The sequence below is a fragment of the Pieris rapae genome, chromosome 19 (genome assembly GCF_905147795.1).
Source record: "Pieris rapae chromosome 19, ilPieRapa1.1, whole genome shotgun sequence".
Taxonomy (NCBI): domain Eukaryota; kingdom Metazoa; phylum Arthropoda; class Insecta; order Lepidoptera; family Pieridae; genus Pieris; species Pieris rapae.
The window spans coordinates 3,735,704-3,752,819 of NC_059527.1; the positions used below are offsets into that span (position 1 = coordinate 3,735,704).

At 30.5% G+C, this 17,116-nt stretch overlaps 3 protein-coding genes across 3 annotated transcripts; 2 read left to right on the forward strand and 1 right to left on the reverse strand.

Moving 5' to 3' along the window:
* Window positions 1–1,834: 1,834 nt before the first annotated feature.
* Window positions 1,835–5,449, forward strand: LOC110998885 (pre-mRNA-splicing factor 18). The gene is made up of 7 exons (XM_022267690.2): window positions 1,835–2,021; window positions 2,091–2,214; window positions 2,414–2,586; window positions 3,217–3,297; window positions 3,615–3,749; window positions 4,233–4,445; window positions 5,196–5,449. The coding sequence occupies exons 1-7, from the start codon at window positions 1,959–1,961 to the stop codon at window positions 5,433–5,435; spliced, it is 1,029 nt and encodes a 342-aa protein (XP_022123382.1). The 5' UTR covers window positions 1,835–1,958; the 3' UTR covers window positions 5,436–5,449.
* Window positions 5,450–6,132: 683 nt separating this feature from the next.
* On the forward strand, window positions 6,133–9,233 carry LOC110998886 (chymotrypsin-2). Its single transcript, XM_022267691.2, has 5 exons — window positions 6,133–6,246; window positions 6,310–6,457; window positions 7,059–7,302; window positions 7,942–8,091; window positions 8,899–9,233. The coding sequence occupies exons 1-5, from the start codon at window positions 6,201–6,203 to the stop codon at window positions 9,061–9,063; spliced, it is 753 nt and encodes a 250-aa protein (XP_022123383.2). The 5' UTR covers window positions 6,133–6,200; the 3' UTR covers window positions 9,064–9,233.
* A 10-nt stretch (window positions 9,234–9,243) lies between these two features.
* LOC110998892 (DNA mismatch repair protein Mlh3) lies at window positions 9,244–16,696 on the reverse strand. The gene is made up of 13 exons (XM_022267699.2): window positions 16,613–16,696; window positions 16,036–16,383; window positions 14,486–14,899; window positions 14,087–14,414; window positions 13,147–13,872; window positions 12,087–13,043; window positions 11,929–12,008; window positions 11,694–11,861; window positions 11,479–11,620; window positions 10,738–10,931; window positions 10,484–10,603; window positions 10,196–10,357; window positions 9,244–9,399 (listed from the first exon to the last, which is right to left on the reverse strand). The coding sequence occupies exons 1-13, from the start codon at window positions 16,694–16,696 to the stop codon at window positions 9,343–9,345; spliced, it is 3,780 nt and encodes a 1,259-aa protein (XP_022123391.2). The 3' UTR covers window positions 9,244–9,342.
* Between the last annotated feature and the right edge of the window lie 420 nt (window positions 16,697–17,116).

The following is a 17,116-nucleotide window of genomic DNA, read 5'->3' on the forward strand; positions in this document are numbered from 1 at the left end:
AAAATTTTGTTATTGTTGTATAAATCTTTAGTTCGTAGTCACTTTGAATATGGTTTTTACTGTTTTGCTGCAGATTCTAAACTTGTAAATAGTTTAAATATTTTACAAAATAAGTGTTTGCGTGTAATAACTGGGGCATTCAGAAGTACACCTGTAAATGCATTACAGATTGAATGTAATGTTCCACCACTAGCTATTCGATTCAATTATTTAAAAGAAAGGTTTCTTTTGAAACTATACAGTATATCTAGTAATAGTCTTTTAAAAAATTTTTTGCACTCAACTACTCACATAGGGTTAAAACCTTTCTATATGTCGCAAGATCTTCCAAATTTTATAAATTTTATTCAAAATATTAATATTTATCAATCTAAACACATTTTACCTTGCTATGAAGGAACTTTTGATAGCAAGTTTCCAGCAATGGACATAATTATAAAACAGAAAAAAGATTTACCCTCAAATAAGGAAGTTTACACCATGTTATCAAAGTGGTCAGATCATAAAATGGTGTATACAGATGGTTCCAAGAGTGATTCAGCTGTGTCTTTTGCTTTTTATGAGCCTTCTTCAAATATAGCTATTGCTAGGAGAATTTCTAATACTACTAGTATTTTTACAGCTGAAGCTGTTGCTATTTTAAATGCTATGAAATATATTAAAAATTGTTATTCAGAACATAAATATTGGATCATAGTAAGTGATAGTATGAGTGTTTTAAAAAACTTGTCTAGTAATACATTAAATGCTAATACTAATTATATAATTTATCAGATAAAAGAACTATGGGTTGAATTGTCACTGTTAAACATAGTTGTTCGTTTTGTTTGGGTACCATCGCATATTGGTGTAGTAGGTAATGAAAAAGCAGATTCACTTGCCAAAAAAATTGTTGAAATGGAAAACTTAATACACTGCTCTGATACTGATGTATCTGTGCCCCACACAGATGCAGTAAGTCTTTTAAAACAGCGTATGTGTGAAGCATGGGGTAAATATTCATATCACTGCACAGAAAGCAAGGGTGCTTGGTATAACAGTTTGGATGTTCAAATTAACTCTGTACCTTGGTTTTGTAAAAAAGGTGACTTCATAAATAAAAAGTTTTATTCAATTATTTGTCGTATGCGCTTTGGTCATTGTCGTTTAAATTACCATCTCCATCGTCTCAAAATGGTTAGATCGCCATGCTGTGATCATTGTCAAACATCAAGTGTTCAATCTCTACATCATCTCTTCTTCGAGTGTTCGTCCTTCAATATACAGCGCCTTGTGTTGTCGGGTGAACTTTTAAAAATTTATGAGAAGCCTGAAAAGGTCCCGCTGAACATACAGGAGCTACTTATGAATGCCTCAACTTATTTATATTTGTACAGATACATTTTAGAGACTGTTAAGGACATATAATTATTTAATTTAATTCTTACATTAATATTTAATACTTGTAATAATTAGTCGTAATTTAAAAAATATAAGGTTATTATTCAGATCCTTATATATTATGATGGTGATATTAATTTATGTCAAATGGGAAAGGACTATACTATATTGCACGGATTTGACAAAACAACTGATAATACATTTGACACAACTTGATAATGATTTCGATTTGACATAACTTAAAAGTTAAAACATGGATATGAAAAGAAATTGAAATTTACGAAAGACATAAATGAACCTAATATATAATTAATGTAAAATTTATACGAAAGACTAGGCGGTATGGTCGAAAGACTATAGCCTGCACCATGTGCGAAATAAATTAAAAAAAAAAAAAATTGACAATATGAATCTCACATGTACAATGTACATTCAAGTTTCAACATTGTCCACTCAACAGTTAACACTTAAGAATATAAAGATATACTTATTACTTTATAGTTTATTTATTATACTCCTCAGTCCTCTGTCCTCACAACTCATTTCGTGTTCTTAAGTTTCTGTAAACAACAATTAAAATGGACATTTTAAAAGCAGAGATAGCTAGGAAAAGAAAGCTTTTAGAAGAAAAAAACATTTTAGTAAGTATTTGAACCATATCTTCGTAGTATTCGATGTAAACATTACACAGCTTAACACTTTATGTCCAGGATCCTTCTAAAAAGTACTTCAAGCGCAGCGAGCTATTGGCCAAAGAACGAGAAGAATATTTAAAGAAATATGGACCACAGAAAGATATTGAAAATATCTCAAAAAGTGAAAAAGCAGAAACAGGTAAACCTACCAACCAGAGTATTATTTAACTGAACAGATGGGGTTGAATATGAGAATTTTCAGTTCTTTTGAAATTAGGCACTTTCATGTTAACTACTTGTAAGAATCTAACTTGGTAATACATTGAGTATATGAAACACAACATTTAAATATATTTTGCTGTATTTAATATAATTACAATGATAATTGAACATTCCAGTCAAAGACCAGGATAATGAAAGTGAGCAGAATGAAAATGCTTCATTACCAAGGTATGAGGTGATTAAGAGATTACGTGAACGGGGACTCCCAATATCACTCTTTGGAGAGTCAGAACTTCAATCATTTAAAAGATTAAGAAGGATAGAGATTTTAGAACCTGAAGCAAATAAGGTAATTGATTGTGTAGTTATTTATATAAAATGTCTCTTGCCTACAAATTTGAAATGATTCTTTTTTTTTATTGTTGGAAGCTTGAAATATTCATGAAGTACCTCTGAAACAAATATGTTTAACTTGGAATCAATCTCAATTGATATCTTAATGTATATAAATTACATGTCACATTGCTTGTCCCCCCTATGGACTCTTAAACTACTGAATCAATCAAATTTGCACAACATGTGCAGTTTGTTCAAACTTGAAAGATAGCTTACATCTCAATTTATACCATCAATATTATTTTATTGCAAATATTTGTTTAATATTTGATACAATTTTAACAGATGGTGCTGTGTTAAAAGTTCCAACGTTTCACATAAGTTCTGCTACCATTTCAGTTGAATAGTTTACTACTATGTAATATAACAGAAACCTTAGCCACATCAACGCTTGGCCGAGTCTGCTAGTAGTTTACATATAATATTATATATATAGTTTATAGGTCCATAAAGCCGTTGTTGCTTGATATGGGACCATTTTATGAAAAAATAAAACAAAGAAACACTGAACACTATTTGTTTCCAACATTTTTCTATGGTAACATTAGAAACTAGGTTAAATCTGTATTGCTGCTTCTTTCAGGGCTTCCGTAATGACTTTCAAGAAGCTATGGATGAAGTGGATCAAGCTTACTTAAATGAAATTTTAGCACTGGGAGCCCAGGTTAGTAATGTGATTCAGGATCTTTCAAAAACTGAAATTCAAAAGGCCCTTAGATCAGATTTTAAACATTTTAATGAAGAGGCCCAGGCATATTTTTGATAAGGGAATCTCTGAGGCATGATTACAATTTTTAGTCTACAATCTGACATTTGATTGAAGTGACATTTGACTTTATCCTCCATTTAAATTAAAAATGCAATTATTAGTTGACCCACACTAACTAACGACATAAAGGCGTGTCTTCTTGACACAAGTCTTAATTTAGTGCAAATATTTCACATTCATAAGTGTTGATGATGATGATGAAATCATTGCAGAGTGACATTGAAAAATTACAAAAAGAGGAGGCACTTGATGAGTCAATTTCATATGACACTATTCAAGAAATGGCTAAAACTATGGGCCATGGTGATAGAAGCCATGACATGAATGTTATTATGTCTTTGTTACAGGTAAGATATTCAATGTATAATTTTTCTTATTAACAGAAGTTTATTAAACTATAGACTGTCATTACAATGTATTTCTCATTGTTCAATTGATTTAGATTGCTTGCAGATATAGGCTGGTTGTTGTACTACATAATTGTACTACTGAAAGGCAAATAAGTTTCTTCCTAAGTACTGACACTTAACTTTCTTGGTTGCAAGATGAATCTGTAGCTAATTTTTTGTGTGTTTACATGTGAGATAACAAAAACCTACCATCTAGAGGATTGTTCAACTAAACATATGGTGGTTAAAAGAGATTTACAGTTCATTTGAACTAAAAATTTTCATGTTTACTACTTGTAATAATCAATACATTGAGTATTTGAAACATAACATTTCAAAAATTTGAATCTCCAAACCTCACTAATAAAATTTTTAGATACCTTCAATTAAAACTAATCTCGATATTTTGACCAAAATATAATAAAGTATATATTATTTCAGTTTTTATTAAATCTATGGGGTCAGCAGCTAACATCTGCTACGGCTGCAGAGAAAACATCAACAAAACACAAAATGACTAGAGCAACATACACACAGACCCAAGTGTATCTTAAGCCTTTAATGAGGAAATTAAAAAAGAAGAATCTGCCAGAAGATATTTGTGACAGCTTGACGGAGATTACAAAACATTTGCTTGAAAGAAACTACATCATGGTAACTATCTTTAATTCAACGTATATGCTGGTAAAATTACAGAAATTATGCAAATATATTTCAACATTTAACAACATAAGTTTTTTTTAAATGTAATAAATGAATTTTAATGAAGCAAATGTCATACATTCAAAATGAGATTTTATAATTTAAAAAACTGTACCATTACTATATGTATAAGTATTATTTTAACAGTTTGCCATACACCACCATTGAAGTATTTCCGTACCAATTTGTCTAAGGGTCCTTCAAGATTAGAGCGCACAAATTTTTAAAAGTATTACAAATCGAAAATCTTAAAATTAATTACAACGAACTAACACTTTCTTATATTATATTAAGCCATTTTTTGTTTGTAAATAAATAAATTAAAAATAAATAAAATTATAATTTACATCATACGAGCTCAGTCTTTTTGATAATTTTTCTTCTGCCTCGTAACTAGCTACTACTTATATATATGAATTGTGAGTCAATTAACCTTTGGCAGAGCTTATACATATCTTTTTATACATTTTATTATTTATATTTCTTTCTTTAGATTTTACTTTACTAAATTTTAGTTATATTTGCATGCTCTCAGTTTCTTTTTGTTAATTAATATGCACTTCTTGGACTTTACCCTCTGTAGGTAGTTCTTTTTTATTGTCCATATTAGGGTTGCCTGGTAGAAATCGCTTGTTAGCGATAAGTCCGCCTGTTGCTTATAACATATGGAATGGAAGTATAAATAATTAAATAAATTTTCAGGCAAGTGACGCCTACCTCCAAATGGCGATAGGTAATGCCCCATGGCCCATCGGAGTGACCATGGTGGGTATCCACGCTCGTACGGGACGAGAAAAGATCTTCTCTAAGAACGTAGCGCATGTGATGAACGACGAAACTCAAAGGAAATACATACAAGCCCTCAAAAGACTGATGACCAAGTGTCAAGAATATTTTCCAACTGACCCCTCGAGATGTGTGGAATATACTAAAATTAAATGATTTTTTAATTTGTCTTTTCGTTTTTCAAAAACCCATTTTTTTATCTACCCTCGGCAATTTATGAAATTTTTAAAGGTACAAAACAAATGAGAGAAACGTCGATCGGTACTTTATACCAAAGGTGCACCTTATGTAGATAGGTCTAGTGAAACTAAAATAATAAAACATGATAACGAAATGTTATTCATGAAATAAAAGAGATGTTTTCCAAAGATTCATTTTTTTCATTATTTGAATCAGTGCAAAAATAATAAGGTTTTATAAATGCAAAGTATCAAATACATATTTGCAGAATAAATCACTGTATTATCTAGATATGCACACTGCTAATTTGTTGTTCAAAAACGAGGAGTTCACAGTTATCTCGAAAAAGCCGAAGAACCCGAAGCTTCCTAGTTCCTGAATTAAATAGCTGTGATCACCGATTTAACGTCTAGAATATTTTATTACATTTAGCAAAGTCAAAACTAGGATGTACATATAAAGAAATCTTTTTGTTGAACGCATTGCTTAAGGAATGAAAACCGTACGACTTCGCGACTAATAGTAATATAATCTGTTATATTTAATTATGTTAAAACTATTTGTTTATATCAGGTAGCAGTAAGAAGAAATTAATCAGCAGATATTTCTAATTGTTTTAAACAAAGATCGAAAATACTGATTCGATTGTCTTATCGACAGATAGTCTCATTTATCTTAGATGGAAGAATGATTAACAGTAAGAACAAATAAATTTTAGTTTTAAAATAGTAGTGTTCAAAAATGTTTTTAATTATTATTTTGTCATCATTGCTACTTCGAGTGCAAGGTCTTTATTAAAATAATGGCTTGTTGTTACAAATTAAAGTTTCTTACGGGTATTGTGTTTTAGGAGAGTCTAGATTGGTTGGTGGTAGTAAAGTCCCGCCTGGCAGCGGCCTCTTTCATGCGTCCTTACAAAATATAACGGGGCACCATGTTTGTGGTGGTGCCATTATTACCCACAAACACGCAGTCACTGCAGCGCATTGCGTGCTTGGGTAAGTTGTTTTATACTAGGAGAGGTGACAACGTGGACAATTATTAAAGAAAAGTGATGTCTCAGTATTATCTGTCAGATCCAACGGCGGATCCAGTGGGGCGTCATGGGGGTCATGACCCCCCCTGGCCGGGTTCCAAGACTTAGGTGGACCACTAATGGAACATAATGATTTTATTTCAATATTTTGTCACCATCCAGATTTTATGTAACTACATATCTTCAATATTTAATTAATTTAATATAGTTTAATAACTTTGCATGATGCCCGACGTATAAGTTCTTGACTTGACCACGACTATGTGACCCCCTCCTGGCGCCAATGCTGGATCCGCCCTTGGTCAGATCTGCTAGTCCGTCACTAGAATCTCATTAAATATATCCATCCTAGCCTGGTATCTGCTCCATGTCTGATTGCGGGAACACAGGACATTCATACTACTTCTAATACATAATGGTATCTACTTATATATTAGGGCACTTGTAAGTCACTCTAAGTTGTAAAGTAAACGCCGGGGATTCGTTTTGGACATCGTCCTACCGCTATATATTGTGTCCCTATATTTACACTATAACAGCTTATAAGAAACGTATCATTTTAGTGCCGATCCGAAGTACATTAAACTAGTTGTAGGAACAACAAATCTAGATGAAGGAGGCTCAGTGAATGAAGTGAAATCCATCCACATACATCCCGACTATAACACTACCGCAAGAATTCACGATATAGCCGTTATTGAAGTAAAACAATTGCTTGATTTAAATTATGCTCACATGATACGCATGGATACAAAACCTCTCAGAGAAGGTGATATTGTTGTGTTAACTGGGTTTGGAGCTATAAAAGTAAGTATTTTCTATATAAATTTACGCGTTTTGACCAGGTTTGGTAAAACATATTATATGTATGTACTGTGACACAGATTTTTTTTAATGCAACTTACATTTTGATGTATTCATTTGGAAGAGTAAAAATGATAATGATACGAATATAGTGAATGGTCAATTAAGATACAGAGATATCTAATGCAATTTGTTTTATCGTAAATTTCGAGAGTCGATATGTTATTTCTAGCCACTAGGCCACTGGGGTGTGGAATATATAGATGATATATACGAATGTGTTTTTTACTAATCTAGCTCTGGCCTTATATCTATATATTGCACTAACCTATGATAATAGAAGACTGATCAAAATAGCACTGAATAACTCTTTATTATATTTGTTTACAGTTTTTAATGATTACCTGACCCGTAGAGATTTTTTAAATTACATACACTAGTAATTTATATTAGCTGGCTGCATTCTAACTAGCACTATTCAAAATAGCACTAACTCTATTAAAAATTAGTAGTAAACTATTTATTAAGTTTGGTTAATTTTACGATCACTAGATGGCGTTAATCCTAATTTTATATTACTGTATTGTATGTTTAGAGTCATTATTATAAACGTGTACGAATGTATTAATTAACAAATTCCAGAAAAATGGAGACTCCAGTCGAATAATGAACTATTTGGAGGCGCCAGTTTTTAATCAAGACACTTGCAAATACGCAATGCGGTATTCGAAAAGAAACGTTGTTGATACCATGTTTTGCACATTTACATCTATCGGTGAAGGGACATGTCATGTGAGTTGTTTTACCGAAAAATTTATTAATAATATGTTTGATATCGCGTCAGACACACTAGGATCTATTCGCAAAATAGATCCTATGGGGGATAGTTATGAAATCAGATTGATAGTTTTCACTTTAACTGAAAAATTTCAATTTGATTTCGAATTGAATCGCTCCGCACTCGCGAAAAAAGTAATGTTACTTGAAAATCTAGAAATTCTGTAATAAATCTCGATATATATAGCTGCGTTACTGATTACATATTCTACTCTAAAGAATTTTAGTTAAGTTTGTTAGTTTAGAAAGTTTTATTCTGCTATATAACGCTACTTTACTAAAGAACTAAACTAAGTTAAACTAAGCAGTAACTAATTTCTTAGGCGAAGTATTGAATATTCCCAAAATTCAATACTTTGCCAACCTTGTTTCGATTTTTTTTTGAAACAGACGACGCCGATATTTGTCTAATTCGCTAAATCCAGCCAGAGATCGCATGTTTTTATAATGTTTATATATTATTGCCATATAATAACAAATAACATTAAGTAATTGTAAAATTTATTAAGACTCAGTACTAAATTACGAGATTTCGATTTAAGATCAAATCGACTTAGTCTTTTAACAGCGTACCAATTCCTAAAAGGCCTGCAACGCAATCGCAAGCCCACATTAAGTGTCTATTGGCAGCGGTATCACTTAACATTATATGAACATCCTGCGTGTTTTCCTGTTTTGTACAAAAATGGTTGAAAACACTAAAAGGCCTTTACGTCATAATTTAAAAAAAAGTATTCATATAACTCTAATTGGTAATTTCAGGGTGACTCCGGTGGACCATTAATAAGAAATAACAAATTAGTGGGGCTGGTATCTTGGGGCATACCCTGCGCAATCGGATATCCGGATGTTCATACCCGGATTGATGTTTACATTGATTGGATTAATGATGTTATAGACAAAACTAACCCGAAATGTATATGTTAGCTTTAAATATATATTTAATCGTCAGTTAACTATTGCTAAAACTGAAAGAGATATATTAGTTTATTCTTAACTTTTAAGAATGATTATTTTTAAGAAAAATGTTTATTATTTCTTTCCATATTTTTAATACACGTTGTAATTACAAATGAGAGTAATTTGAACTGTTATTTTTTAAATTTTATAAAATATAGGCTATTATGAATAAAAATGCAAGAAACATAAAATAATTATTTAATCGCCAAATATTTTCATCGAAAAATGCCTCAATCAAATGTTGTGTTAATTATCAATTAATTTACATTTGTTTCTGAATTCCAAAACTTTGCTATCGTTAACCTGAAAAAAATAAATGAACTTCGTTAGAAAATCACACAAAAACATAAATGCTTTGACCATAACAAACCATGACCAAAAATGGAAAGAAACAATGTATTTTTCTATGGCAATCGTCCGGGGCCTACACCTATGCCTATTTTTTTATATTTAGTACTTTTGAGTTTGATTTGTTAAGTTTATAACATAATGGTAAATTAATATAAAGTTAGGTAACTTATTCACTTACTCAAAACAATTTAATTTTAATAATTGAAAAATTCATTATATATTAATAAGACAAATATCTAAATCAGGCCTACTTTCGCATCACATACGTTTCATAAAGGACATAGGGTCTCGTAAAGATCCGCTGCCCGGAGCCTCGCAATGGTTAAGGCCGCCTCTGACTTTTTAGGAGTTTGGCGGTCAGATGAGTGATTAAGAGTCGGATGTACAATCAAAGAATTGGCAACAGTGAGATAACATTATCTAATACCATCTCTAATACTAACAACTCGGCCACAGGAATCTTGAAGAGGAGCTTTTACTAAAGACTTACAAGTCTGGGTTTTCTAACACATTAACGACTGTTCAAAATTTGTTAATTATTTTACTTTTTATATCTCTTAATAAATAGAATATAACACATGTTGGTCTATTATATTTCATCCTTGAAACATAAATGTGTATTAAATTTTTCAACTGACCTTGTTGAACGCAATCAAAATTATGTGGCGTGCGTGGTAAATAATTGAAATCAGTATTTATATACTAAACTATATTTAAGGATAGTTTATACTATTCTTAAATAACTTACCATATATTGTGGTTTCTCTTCGCTAAGCTCCATAATAACTGCCATAACAGGCCTCCCATGGGCACATTGAAATGGAGTCTTACACTCAGCCAATGAATTAATTAGATTGACGCATTCCGATTTCGACAACTTATCACCAAACATGATTGCATAACGACAGGCCTAGAATAAGAGAGAAGAAGATATCGCCTGCTATATTTGACCGGCTATTCTCCATCTAATTCTATGTTTTGTATAGCAACGGAGTTTTCCTAATTGGTAAAATAATTTTCTAATAAGGAACCTTACCTCAGAAAAAACAAGATTCATGATTGATTGTGGATAAAGCGGTATATTTCCTTTAAGATTCTTTAACGCTTCAATTAGTTCAGACAACAAACATTTGGTTGCATTGAGTACTACGTCAGCCTGAAAATTTTTATTGAAATAAAATGGTACAATGAATATTCATTATTTACCAAATTATTACAAAATTTATTTTAATTTCTCACGCCCAGTGGTAATTTATTAATATAAACTTTTCCATTCGAGGCTTTACTTACTTGTCTAGGATTTTTACCAAGAATAGCCTCTGGTATAGCATACACAGATATATTATTATCTTCAATACGCCATTGTAGTCCAAATGTACTAAGTTTATCTTTGTGATTGTGGAGCAAGGTTGTATCGTCTTTTGGTAATTTGAATGTAATTGTATCAATATTGACACATTTCCAAGCTGATCCATTAAAATATTCTGCAAATTGTACTGTTTCTTATTAAGATGTAGGTATATGTTGCAGCCACCTAGCTTCATTAGCCGTTAAATTAACAGACTTAACTAAATGGCTCCGTTCGACTAGGGCCTGAAAGATATTTGCGGTAGCTTTTGCTACAACGTTTAATAAACTAGCTGGCTAATTCTTAGGCCATACGTACGATAGAGTCATTATTCGACAGAGTTATAAAGGATAATATTTTTTTTTAAATTAAATTACATGAGTCAAATTATCATTATTATTGTCATTACACTCTTCCATTGTAATTGTTGTTTTTCATGAGACTTTGGAAAACACCATCAAAGTTGTGGTTTGCCGATGCCATACTTGAGACAGTTTGAGAGTGGCAGAAAGTGGAATTAAATTTAACAGTCAAGAGGCTAGGCAAGTAATGAAACGCCATCGATCCAAGCCTAGCTGTTTTATCAACTGGCTCAACATCTTTAAAAAAAAAATAGTTTATTAATGCAGTTTTATTTGTATTCTAGTATAGTATACTTCTTCGCAAAAATGTAAAAGAGATACCTGATAGATTCTTCTCTAGTCTAATTCTTTCGTGCACAGCATGTTGGTCAAATAAAACTAAATAATTTAATTTGGCCTGTTTGGAAATTGTTTTTTCAGGTATTATAGTAACAATGAATTTACAGTCAACTTGAGCAAATACCTAAAATGCAAAATAAATTAAAACAGAATTGTGTAAATAAGTTCAAATTAAAACATAAATTAAGTAAATCTACTTTAGCTTTTCTAATAGATTCAGCATCAAACATTAAGTCAGCATTGTCCTTTCTCATTTTGTTATTTATTAAACCATCGTTTGTATTTCCGTCGTTAACATTTTGGATGGTCGGTTCAAATATTTGAGCAGATTCCATAACTTTTTCAGCAAATTTTTCATAAATAGCCTGAAAAATTGCTGATTAGTAAATATAGAAAGTTAATATTCACTAATATTTATACTGAAATTCTTACATCTTTATAATACTCGCCGTCAAAATATCCAATTGTGAGTGAGGGTTTCAAATTACAGTTAACAAAAATCGGCGACATACCTAAAAGAAGCATAGTTTGTAAATTGAAATATATTAAATTCATTCTATCCATAATATGTTTTCATTAATTTAATTTACCTTTAGGCACAAACGCATATCTACTTTGTATATTAAAATCGGCTAAATATTTAATATCATTGCAGTTCAATTTCTCAATTGCTTCTGTGGGATTCACCGTTTGCTTTTCGTTAGTATTAAATGTGTCTAGAAAAATTTCATTAATTTCTTCCGTGTGAAAATGGTGTGATGTGACATTTTTACTAGCTTCGGTTTTATCGTTCTTTGCGTAATTGCTTTCGCCATAATTATCGTTAATGTGATTTTCTTCCATGACATTTTGTTTATCATATGTTATTTGACACAATTCCATCGGATCTACCATTTGTGAATTACTCGCGTTTATTTCTAATGCACTTATATCTTTATTCACAATCAAATCATGGAAGGTATCGATGTTTTTGGTGTACGTGGGTCCAAAATCATTGTTATCTTCTTTAGAATTTTTCTCATCACTTACTTCAGTGTATATTCTGGATGATTTTATTGAATATGTAACACGGTACTCATTAACATTCTCCAAACAATTGATTTCGTCTGAATTTTTCCCATCATTTTTGTTTGTTTTCTGATCGTATACAGTGTTTATGTCGTTTTCAAACATTGAATTGAGAACAGTGTTATATTTGTCAAACGATAAATCAATAGACTTTGAATACACATTTCCAGTAGGAATTTTATTCTTGTTGGACAAACTAAAATCTTCTTGAATTGTATACAAAGTTTGTTCCATTCCAAATTTAATTTGGTTAATAAGGCATCGTTTATCATATTTTTTACTTACAGTTTTCTGAGCGAATGCCTGAATATAATTATTAATGTTATGGTTTTTAGACAGTGATTTTTTTGTAGAAACTTTATTTAATAAACGTATGTTAGGATTTAATCGTGCATGAGATTCTCTTTGTTTTCTATTGATAGCATATTCGTGGCTTTCAAATGTTAACTTGTTGGAAAACATTCCTTTATTAATACCTACTAAAACATCAACCATTATTAATAAAGGATAATATTATAGAATAGTAAATAATTTATGAAAACCAGAGCTTTAGAGAATATTTATTAAATATACTTTATTTACCTGGATAATACCTTGTATACTCTGGAATGTGTGTCCTGCGACCTTTAAATTTTTTTCTATGACTTACTACTAAGTCTGCAATATTTTTAGAATTACTTACAACCGTTTTCACTAGATCGTATGATGTCATTACGGTTTTCTTATTAGTCTTTTGAAAATCACTTTTTCTACATATTTCGTTAAGTAGGTGCTTGGGATCAATATCAAATTCTTTTGCTACATTAGGCATATCATCTTTAATGGGATTAAGTTTAAATTCTGTATGTTGTTTTATATATTCAACTGGCTCATGCAGCTTATAAATATCAGGTGTAATATATCCATCAGATTCTACTTCACATATTCCTTTTTTTTCGGTCCGTATTTCTGGTTGAGCATTGGGCAATATTGTCGAATGCGATTTATTGCTATCTTTAGGATCTTGTATTTTTTTCTTACGAATGCTTTTTTGTTTCAGTGTTTTCAAAAAGGGAATATTATTTAATGTGATTCTTTCAGAGTTTAGTTTACAGTTATTTTGATTTAATTTCTTTGCCCTCTTTTTGTCCTCTACGCCGTTGACGTTAGCGGTTTTAATTTTCCTCTTTCTTTGATAATTTGAATTTTCAAGCAGAAAAGATCTTGCGTTACACGATGTTTTACTTTTACTGCTTTGCTTTGTTTTATTCGTGACAATTTTTCCATTCTTAGGATTGGTTAGCTGACGTTTTCTTTTAATTTCTTTGCCTGAAAGATAATGTTTTTAATTAATCAACGTTTTGATGTATGTCATTATTTTAAGTAATTAAGTTTGTTTATGGAATAGCTGGGAACCCTGACACAGGTATTTTTTACTTAAAAGGGTTTCTAAATCTTACACTTTGAAAAGAAAATGTACTTAAAATGAATAAAGACTTTTTATTATTATTATTATCCAGTAAAAATATAAAATTGGTACAACCTTTGATTCCATTACACATCTGTACATTTTGCTTCTTGGAACTTTTCGTAAGTATTTTATCGATTATATTTTTTATTTGCTCTCGTGTTTTCGTCTCGTTGTTTACAGCTGCGGGAATGTTTCTCGGTTTTGCGATTTCTTTCAAACTAATATCTCCAGTGTGACACTGTACAAGCCTTTCTAATAAATTAGTTATCTGTTTCCAGTTTTTGAATTCAACGAATGTCTTGTTTGATTCACTATTAAGCATGTCATAGTCACTGTATGGACACGATATGAATAAGAAATATGTAGGTAATGCTTGGTGGCCCACTTCTTCCTGTTTATTCTGGAATATTTAGTTTTACTTATTGTGTTTAAATAACAAGAAATATAAAACAAACAAACTAAACCAATTACCTTTTTAAAATATTTACGTGGATAACACCTTTTCAAAAAATGCTTGTTGACTATTCTATGAATTTTTGTCTTCGAAATATATTTTCCGTTAAGAAATACCCAATGATATTTCTTTAAATCGACATCTTTTTTCTCAATAAATGCCCTGACTTTATACTGATGCTTTTCGACAGTAATTTCTTGTAGTTCTTCGGGTAAAATATTGAAAATACGCGATATTGTTTGAAATATGTTGCGATTTTTTTGAATTTTGAATATAATTTCGTTTTTTCCGTCATCTCGTAGACTAATAGATACGTTGACATGCATTAGTGATAATTGTTCTAATAATGTTTTTATTGCAAACAATTCGTTACATTGATCAAGGGCTTTCTTTTGTATTTTTAAATTACAGAGAAGTCCATAGATTTCAACCTAAAAGTTTATTTTCAAGATTATTGTAAACTTATAATTATTTAAACATAATTTTAAATTTATCCGACGTTTCGCGTGTTTTACAGCGTGCGTGGTCACGGTGACTGAAGACAAAAGGTGTTCAATGTCAAAAAAGTATCACAGCTGTAGAAAATGTTGTATAAAAAAGTGTTTTCTTTAAATGTGTAAGAGTTATGTTAATAAAAGACAATATACAAAATATTTATTCAAAATTTTCAAGATTACTCATAAAATTGAGGAATGTTTATGAAGTTATTCTGTTACATTTTGTTCCAATAGACAAAAGGAAGTGATATCTATGGTATCTTATCTTTTTACCCAAATTCATACAAATGGATGTCATCAAAGACTTGTAAAGAAAATATCTATAGTAATGTTACAAAGAGAAAGAATTTGTATTTTTATGTCTGTAACGATTCAATATAAATACGAATCAAACTACTGGACTTATTTTAAACTCCTGCACTATTAAAATGATACATTATCATTGACTCTAGGCAACGGCTAAATTGACTTCCATGGTATTAAAATAAAAGACTAACTATGGTGTAGCGTGCCCACTCACATTGCTGTGCCGAACCCAGGTCCTTATTGTAATACTTAAATTATGTGTATATACGTGTTAAGTATTAACATAAGGAATTCAATAAAAATTTGAGTTTGAGTTTAAGTTAAATCGAACCATAATAAGCCTGACCTGACCTATAGTATTTAATATATTTCTAATAAGTACTTATTTAATAACTTAAACTTAATGAAACAATTGAATCATTTTTGTCATATTTAACAAAATTTAAGTGTAATGTGTGTACCACTCGCATGAACAATATGTTGCTTGGGAAGATTGGGAGAAAATGCTCAAGATGATTTATGATGAGAGATGGAAACAGTTGGAGGAAGCCGACCTTTAAGAGGTCCATAAAAAATTATACATATTATTATAAATTATACAATTATTTTTATATATATATATATATTTTTTTTTAATTTAATTTTTTGTATCTTTAGTAAATATCGATGATTGTTGAAAATATTAAATGAGTAATAATAATAATATTTGTCTATTTGTGAAGAGAATTTAATTAAAGATTAAACGTATATGAAAATAGTTTTACCGTAGTCCCTTTGGAAGGTCTGGAATTTATTTCAACAATCTCTTTGCTTGCTCCTTTATAAAATGTTTTAGATAGCGTGTCCTTTGAATCCCAAAACCTCGATATTATTTTCACTTTAAGTGATATATCAATAATACTTGATAAAGATAATCCACGGAATCCATAAGTTTGGGGTATACTTTTCATCACAGAAATATTATCAAATTTACTAGTTGTATATCTTTGACCAAGTAACGCGAAATCGTTTTGTTTAATTCCAATACCATTATCAATTACTTGTAGAGAATTTTCTTGTATATTAATTCTTATAGCGATGGATGTTGAGGTCGCATCGAGTGAATTATACACCTACAAAAAGCATGTTTTAGCCGACACCAGGACCAGAGAGCGCTCTACCCACGCATAGACCATAAAATGAAAAACAGGGTTTACTTTCTTTAGTCGGGTCAATCCATCAAAGGCGGAGAAACAAATTATCTAATATGCGGTCCAACCGGGAATCGAACACATAAGGACCCCAGTGATACAAGATAATAAAATGAATACGAAAAAGATTTCAACTAAAAATATAACATACCAACTCTTCGACAACTCTTTTAAAACTATTAACATGATAAGATGCACTTATCAAAGATTGAAGATCTTTAGGTATTTTTATCATTTTCACTTAAATTTACTCTACATTTATTATAAGTAGAAAAAAACACTTAATTACTGTTTGCACTAAATTTTAACATGTAAAACTTCTTCTTTAAATACTTCTGAGGCACATTAATAAAACAAAAGATAATCACTTTAATGTTATTGTTTCTGTTACAACAAAGAGGTTTCATATTTAATTATTTTTTATTTCATATATTTTCAACGTTAGCGTACTCTGTGCAAAGGGTTTGAACTATAAAAAAAATTAGGTATTGTTAATTAGAAGCTAGTTATAAATATATAGCATATTAGAAATTATCTTCTATCTTTGGTGACAGCAAAACTAAACTTATGTATGCTTGAACTTCGTCCAGCGTCGTATAAAATTAACAAAACAATACATTTCATAATAATCGATTTTAATTTAAACTTTAAGGAT

Excerpts from the sequence above, each read along its gene's own strand:
- LOC110998885 (XM_022267690.2), top strand. The coding sequence starts at position 1,959 with ATGGACATTTTAAAAGCAGAGATAGCTAGGAAAAGAAAGCTTTTAGAA. Across the intron at positions 2,215-2,413 it reads AAGTGAAAAAGCAGAAACAG|TCAAAGACCAGGATAATGAA; the intron begins GTAAACCTACCA and ends TGAACATTCCAG. Across the intron at positions 3,298-3,614 it reads TTTTAGCACTGGGAGCCCAG|AGTGACATTGAAAAATTACA; the intron begins GTTAGTAATGTG and ends AAATCATTGCAG.
- LOC110998886 (XM_022267691.2), top strand. The coding sequence starts at position 6,201 with ATGTTTTTAATTATTATTTTGTCATCATTGCTACTTCGAGTGCAAG. Across the intron at positions 6,247-6,309 it reads ATTGCTACTTCGAGTGCAAG|GAGAGTCTAGATTGGTTGGT; the intron begins GTCTTTATTAAA and ends ATTGTGTTTTAG. Across the intron at positions 8,092-8,898 it reads TCGGTGAAGGGACATGTCAT|GGTGACTCCGGTGGACCATT; the intron begins GTGAGTTGTTTT and ends TGGTAATTTCAG.
- LOC110998892 (XM_022267699.2), bottom strand. The coding sequence starts at position 16,696 with ATGATAAAAATACCTAAAGATCTTCAATCTTTGATAAGTGCATCTTAT. Across the intron at positions 11,621-11,693 it reads AATCTATTAGAAAAGCTAAA|GTATTTGCTCAAGTTGACTG; the intron begins GTAGATTTACTT and ends TTTGCATTTTAG. Across the intron at positions 9,400-10,195 it reads AAGAGAAACCACAATATATG|GTTAACGATAGCAAAGTTTT; the intron begins GTAAGTTATTTA and ends TATTTTTTTCAG.